Source organism: Mus caroli, chromosome 8 (genome assembly GCF_900094665.2).
Source record: "Mus caroli chromosome 8, CAROLI_EIJ_v1.1, whole genome shotgun sequence".
Lineage (NCBI taxonomy): Eukaryota > Metazoa > Chordata > Mammalia > Rodentia > Muridae > Mus > Mus caroli.
The window spans coordinates 110830905-110838315 of NC_034577.1; the positions used below are offsets into that span (position 1 = coordinate 110830905).

Sequence of the window (7411 nt, forward strand, 5' to 3'; positions counted from 1 at the left end):
CCTTTCCTCCCCAACTTGCTTCTTGGTCATGATGTTTGTGTAGGAATAGAAACCCTGACTAAGACACCATACCTAGCTTTAAGCCAGTGATTTTCTTAAAGCAGCCAGGTGTTAACCAGTAAGCAGGGTAGGGTTGATAGACGGGAGGCCATTGTCCACGTCCTTAGGATGGTGCCTGCCATCCATGTTTATCAGAACACCAGGTTAACAACCTGACTCCTCTTCTTGGTAGTAAAGCCCTGGAGGTGCAGAGGTGGGGCTTGGGTCCTCTCCTTTGGTGTTCTTAGGCCTGACTTGGGTAGTTATTCAAAGGAATGAATGAATGAATGAATGGACTCTGAGTCTTCTACACAATTCTGTTTCTCTCTACTGGAAGTCATTCACACGACAGTATAAGTTAAGAGTCAGTGCACTTTTATCTGGTCTGATCAATAGACTTAAACTGTCCTGTGTCCCTGGAGGACAGTGACCCTTGGTGACCCTTAGTGTGTCCTCTGCTTCCTGACTCTGAGTCCCCAGGCACAGCACTCTTTACATTTTAAAGTTTCTATTTCTCTCTCTCTCTCTCTCTCTCTCTCTCTCTCTCTCTCTCTCTCTCTCTCTCTCCTGAAGGAGGGAAGCCCTTGGCAGAGAGACATCCTCCAGGGTTCACAGGCACGCCAATGGTCGGAGACTTTGCAGGAGGACATCCCACTGGGCTGGGGGAAAGTTCAGGTTGTCTGGGTCACATAAACTGGAAAGGCCCTCTGAAGGTGGGACCTCGAGTTCTGAGTCTCGGCAGGAAACTGGGAAGAGGGCTGGACCTGACCTCATGGTGGGACCTAGGGCCCTGCTGGGAGCATCCGGTGGCTGTCATCCTGAGGCCACGTCAAATCCCTGATCAAAAGAGGTGCTGGCTCCCCAGGCGGATTTGTTCTGTTTATTTCTTGGGCCAGTTTCCTTCCACACAAAGTACCCAGTGTGGCTCAGTACCCTGAGTGGTTGCCCTTCTTGTCCTGAAGACTCTGCAGGGTCCTTTTGTGACTTACCACAGTGAAGAGTTGACTGTGTGCCACATTTCAGAGGCTCCTGGCATCTCGACCCAAGCGCCTAATGTATGCTTGGACCTTCAGTGTTATCTAGGGGGAGAGATGTTAACTTAGTCACATCTTGGGACTTTAGACTGCAGAACTAGTTTGGGGGACCATCCCTCACTAAATCCGAGGAACAGGAAGAATCTTGGCAGTTAAGAAGATTAAGCTTTACCCCATCAGCAACAAATACTCACTGGGTCCAGGCCAGGTTCTGGGAGCAGCTGGAGGAGATGCAGACCCATGTCTTTGTCTCCGGTAGGGTTCCGACCTTCTCTCCTCAGTGTGATAAATGCTCATGTGTTAAGCAGCTTATGGTGACCCGTGTCAGCTGCCTCACCACGCCAGGGCTCAACTCCAGATGTTGCCGGTGGGTAGAGAGGGATCCCAAAGCTTTGCTTTACTCCTCTTTAATTTCCAAATGCTGGGTGGATACACACAGACAGCTTGTCATTAGAAACTACTGAAAGCATTCTGTCTCTTAGAGTTCCAAACTAGGGGCCCGATGTGGAGGATGGAGCCACATGGGCGGCTTTCCAGTGAGATAGGCAAGTGTCAGAGGTTCATCAGATGTCACAGAGCAATGACTGAATGTCCTAGTAGCCGTGTGACCAAACAAAGAAATGCAGGGAGAGGATGTCAGATACTCTCATGGTTCCGTTTGATCCAGGAGCAGTTTTCAATGCATGCACGGTCAGATGTCAAGGACACACCCCTGCTTTCTACCAATTTTGAGAGTTCTTTGGGGTCACTGTGGGAGTTGAGGTGATTGGCTTGGTGGGTGAAACACTTCCCGCACAGGCAGAGACCTGAGCCTGATTCCCCAGGACACACACAAAAAGGCAGGTGTGGGAGTGTGTGTCTGTAACCCCAGCTCTGAGGAGGCCAAGACAGAAGGGTCCCTCATGTTCACTGGCTGGCCAGCCCAGCCATCTTAGAGAAGTCCCAGCCAGTGAGAAAGTATCTGAGAAAACCAAAGAGAATGGTGGGTGCCTGAGGAATGTGAGGGAGGTTGACCTCTGACCTCCACAAACGCATGTGTGTGTTCCGTACATGATGTCTGCTTTACACGTAAACAGGCCTCACTCAGAGCTGCTATGTTTACTGATCCTATGACTATGTGTTAGATGCCACAAGTACCAACATATAGGACAGGGACCCCAGATGATCCTACATCAGGTACAACAGGGTCAACTGTATTCACCTACTGCGCATGAGCACAGTCTTATGTATCTGTGACACTACAAGAACAAGAACAATCCACCAGGTGGAGCAGACTGTCTAGTTCAGAAAAGGAGGGGTGGGAGGCAGGGGTGGAGAAATGGAGGGGGGGGCTGCAGGGATGGGGCTCAGCACTCCAATCAGTGCAGATGCACCCAGTGGTGGCCACCACATGTGAGCCTCTATCAGGAGCCATACTGGGAAAGCAGTCCCGGCAGAAACCCAAGGCCATGCTAGGGCCCTGCCAGGCAGAAGAGCCTTCCTGGTGGGGAACTAGGAGACCTGGCGCAGTGAAGGCAGAGGGAGGTCAGAAGGGCTTCGCAGACCATCAGCCCAGCTCAGGCAGAAGCCAGGCCACCCACGGAGAGACCCAGGAACTGCGCCAAGAGCCTGCTGTCCAAGAATGTAATGTAGGCACATGTGGAGACGAGCATGGGGGCTGGGAGCTGCTGTCAGGGCCCCAGGGCCTGGGTGCTCCTGGTCGTGGGTGGGAAGACAGACCTACCTTCCTGGGTGCCCATTCTGCCCGTGCCACCCAGCCTCACAGGGTGTGCCTCGGAGCCCCCTCACAGGTGGCAGAACTGACGCGTGTGCATAGTGTCCTGGGTCCCCTGCCAGCAAATGCCATTGGGGCTGCAGGGAAAGCCAACCCCACTTTCTCCAGTGGAGCTGTTCATACCATCCTCTGGGCCTGAGCTAGCTGCTCCACCTCACACTGTTGTCTGATGTGAGAGCAAGCGTGGAACCTCCTTTCACCTCTGTGTCCCCCTCTAAGAAAAATGGGAATCCACACAGCAGCCACCTCTGCATGCTGTTGGGGACAACCTGTTGGGGACAGGCGAGGTGCTTGGTTCCCGCAGCAACCCTCAGTGCAGAGGATGCTTTCCTGTGCAATGCCACTCTTCCCCAGTCACACCAAAGCAGGAACTCAGAGACGAGGGAGGGGTCTGCTTCCCCACACCAGAGCCACAGGCTCCTGCAGTCCCCTGTCCCCTCCCTACAGCACCCCCAAACCCAATTCCTGGGGCAGACAGTCACAGGCAGCGCTGAGAACAGCTCAGCCCATCCTAACTGGAGGCTGAGGCGGCCACCACAGCAGCTCAATAGTTACAGGGGAGTGGCAGGTCCCTCCCGGCCACGTCTTGGCTGGTGCCCCTTCCTCCCTCTGCCTGGCGTCTGAGCTGCCCAGCTCACAGCCACTCTAGTCACTGGAGCCACAGGGTGGACTAAAAATAACCTGGAGGACCAACCACCACCCAGGGCACAGGTGCTGGCTGAGGGCACAAGATCCCAGGGACCCTGTGTGGAGGACTTTGCAGCAGGCAAAGTTCTGTTGCTCTTTCAGGCCCCACCCAGGCTATGGTCCCTCCTCCCTCTTAACCCCTCTTGCCTCCTCTCCCCGGCCTGCAGAGGAGGGAGGAGGTCACTCGTGCAGAAGGAAACCCTGCCACCAGCCTCGGGATGGGTAACTGCAGCAGAAAGGTCCTTCGGGCTCTGAGTTTCCTGCTGCTACTGGGCTCCAGTTCTGCACAGGGCACTTGGGAGGCAATGCTGCCAGCCAGGCTGCCCGAGAAGTCCCGAGTAAGTGCCAGGAGGGGTGGAGGGGCCTCTGTGATGGGAGGTGGCCCAGGGGACAGAAGTCCCCAGATGCTATAGTTTCTTATCGTGGTGGGAGTTTCCTGTATTGGAGCTGTAGCGGGTGGTGGGCAGACAGGGCTCTGCCTTCCTGAGAACCGGTTCTTGCCAGCAAGGAGGCAAGAGACAGGTCCACCCCCAATGTGGAGATCTTGCCTTTGAAGCTTAAGGGAAAGCGTCTCTGCTTGTTCCTGGAAAGCAGAGTCTAATGAAAGGGTCTGAGGGCACAGAAGTGAGCATTTGGTCCCCACAGTGTCTGAAGCCTGGCCACGGTGCCTCATTCTCAGGCAAGAGACACTTAGTGGGAAGCAGGCTGGGCCAAAATCTATATGACCCCCTGCAGGTGCAGGATGAGGAGACCTGGTCTCCCCCTCGAGGGTGAGTCAGGCTGCCTGGGGACAATGACAACGGGAGGCAGGCACAGTGGGACCCTATGGCTGAGTCCTAAGTCGGGCTTGTCTTTGGCTGTGTGACTTCCAGCAAGTTGTCTGACCTCTCTGGACACCAACAATCTGCTCTGCGGAAGACAGAGTGATGCATTCCTCTCAGTAAATGTGTGTGTGTGTGTGTGGGGGGGGAGTTGATGTGGTGTGTGACACGCATGTGTATGTGTTTACAGATGTATGCAGTGCTTATGTGGGCACATACTCGTGTGTGCCTGGGCCTGTGGAGGCTGGCAATTGGTATCAGTCATCTACCTTATTCATTTGATTTCCTTTACTGACAGAAGGTCTCCCACTGAACCCAGAGTTCCCTAGGGCTAGTCTACCTGGACAGCTTGGCCTGGGCATCCCACCTCCCTCCCAAGCCCGTGGGCCACAAGTGGCTGCCACTTCTGCCAGCTTTTACATCCATTCTGGGTATTGGAACTTGAGCCTCAGACCTACTCGGAGGGCATATTATCCACTGGGGGACATCTCCCCCCAGCCCTAGTGTTGGTGTTTTGATGGCACTGTCCTGGGTGGGGGACTTGTCTGCCGGGTCCCCTCCCGGGGTGTCTACACAGCAGTGTGGACAGCAGAGAGTAAATGAGAGGAGGGAAGCCGGGGGTGTGTTAGCTTTTGAGCAGTGGGGAGACAGATAATGAGGGAAGCATCGGGGTGGGTGTAAGGTGGGCACCCTCCAGCGGGGGGGGGGGGAGGGCTCAGGTCAGGGAGGCAGCATGCCTGCAGGGACACTATACACTTGTGTAGACGCAGAAAGCGCTCAGCACCCAGACTAGCCAGTGTGTCTCACAGGCTTCTAGTCCAATGCCAGCCCATGCCTCCCGGGAGGAATTCTGGTTCCCGGGGCTGCAGCTGCTGCAAACCCTGGCAGGTTCCTGCCATCGGAGTCAGCACCAGGAGCACTCTCATGAATGTAGGAACACAAACTCGGTGAGCAGCATGTTCAGCCCTGCCCTGGAGCTGCAGGGAGAGCCTTCTAAGGTTGGAGACATTTGGCTTGGGGCTTTGAAGGGTGAATATGAGTTTGCCAGATCAGGAAGCAGGGAGGTGGGAAACCAATGTGAACTGAGGCTGATCTGGGTTCAAGATGAACACCCTGGCTGGATGCTCTAGGGAAGAGACAGGGAGCCACGGGAGGAGGAGTCAGATTTCATGTGGGACATGGAATCACCAAAGGCTTCCTGGAAGAGGTGGCTGTTCTGAAGGGAGGCTAAGGATTAAGAATCCAGAGAAAAAAGGACATCCTTCGAAGGCTCAGACGCCAGAGTCTAACTAGAGATGAGAGGGGTGGGGAGTGGGGCAGCGCAGGCCAGCGGGAAAGGGCAGGCTGCAAGGAAAGGGACTTTGCTGCTTTTCCCAGGCCCAGATTCTTTGTACCTTGTGCCGCCATGGGACACAATCCCTGGGCTTTGCATTATCTGCAGAATTGGCCCCTCCCTGGTGTTCAGACTGCTGCTGTACGTGCCAGAGGAAAGAAAGTGTGTGTGTGTGTTGGGGGACATGCCCCGCCCTGGGGAAGGCCAGGCTGTGTGTGACTCAGAGTTTTACAGGTCCTTGTGCATCTGCCTCATAATTGCTGTGCAGCCTTGGGCCACTCGCCGGTCCTCTCTGGGCCTCAGAGGGACCTTTAACTGGGTAACCAGAAGAGATGGCAGCCCACATGCACTGAGGCAAGATGTGACCACAGTCTCGACCCCCTCACACAACTTGGTGCTGAGCCCTTGATGGCTGTGGGCTGGAGACCCCGTCTGCAGGTATCTGGGAGCAGGCTTAGCCTTAAGGGGAGCGGTTTTGTTGTTGTTTTTTGTTTGTTTGTTTTGTTTTGTTTTGTTTTTCAGAATCACAGTTAAAAGTTAAATCCAGTATGTCTACAGTGGATAATTCATTATAGTCTGGTCTGGAATATTCTCTAAAGACACATGTGTTGATGAAGGTCCGGTCCCTAACACGGTAGTGTTGAGAGGAGGGGCCTGAGGAAGGTGATTGACAGGTCATAGTCCTGGGACTGGATGCGTTAGTCCCCTAACATCTGGATGGACAGTCAGGATGAGACCAGGTTACTCTGAGAACATGAGGGGGCGGGGCCTGTTAGAAGAAATAACTTGCTGGGGGCAAGCTTTTGAAGGGATCTGTACCCGCCCCTTCCTCTCTGCTGTTTCCCCACTTCCTGGCTTCGCTCCCTCATCCCCTTTCCGAGATATTTTGCAAAAGCAATGAGCTAACTTCCAGAGGGAGCCCTCGGAAATCCTGAGCCCAAACAAACCTCTCCCTCTGCCAGTTGGTCGGCTAAGGTGTTCGGCTAGAGAGCCCGCTAGCTCCCAGCCGGGAGGGGGCGCTCCGCACAGACATAGCACTGAGGACTTGGCTGGTTTATCACTGCCCCTGAGGTCTATATCTGTAGACTTGGGGTGGGTAACGAGGCCATACTGTTTATTTCTCCTGTCCTTGTGCTGGTGGCCTGGGCTCAGCCACACTAGGATGGACAGCCCTGGCCACAGAAGTGAGACAAGATTAAAACCTGCTGGGCTATGCTGCCTACCTTCCTTCCATGGTTCATCCTGCCTCCGAGCAATCCTTCAACGGAGGAGCAGCTTGTATCCGGGGACTGGAGTTTTCCCAGATCTAGGCAGGTTCATTTCTTGAGCGACTCCCAGTAGGGGTCAGACTGGAACGCCAACCATGTCTTTCCAAGTGAGACCCTGAAGAACGCCTAGGGTTGACATCTGTCTGAGCTTCCCTCCTCGGCAGTGTAGACACAGCACCAGGTGCGTTGTGCTTCAAGACAAGACCAGAGCTAGGGCTGCAGGGGCCAGAGAAGCTGGAGAGGTGGCTGAGAGGTTAAGAGCACTGGCTGCTCTTGCAGAGGATCTGGGTTCAAGTCCCAGCACCCTCATGGTGGCTCACAACTGAATAACTCCAGTGACACGTGCACCTGACACCCTCTGACGTCTGCACTGTGGTTCAGACATACATGTGGGCAAAACAAACATCCATACACAGATAAAGACCAGGCGCATGTGTGTATGTGTGTATGTGTGT

At 54.4% G+C, this 7411-nt stretch overlaps 1 protein-coding gene across 3 annotated transcripts in view; it reads left to right on the forward strand.

The window, feature by feature from the left end:
* Positions 1-2648: 2648 nt before the first annotated feature.
* The window catches only part of Wfdc1 (WAP four-disulfide core domain 1), a 26814-nt gene continuing 22051 nt past the window's right edge, over positions 2649-7411 (forward strand). The window contains exons 1-2 of one of the 3 annotated variants that reach the window (XM_021170466.2): positions 2649-2701; positions 3702-3872. In XM_021170466.2, coding sequence (XP_021026125.1) covers positions 3753-3872 — 120 coding nt within the window. In that variant the 5' untranslated portion in view covers positions 2649-2701; positions 3702-3752. Of the gene's footprint in view, positions 2702-3495; positions 3873-7411 lie in introns of those variants that run through there. The other 2 variants (XM_021170468.2, XM_029480334.1) reach the window with 2 other exon arrangements.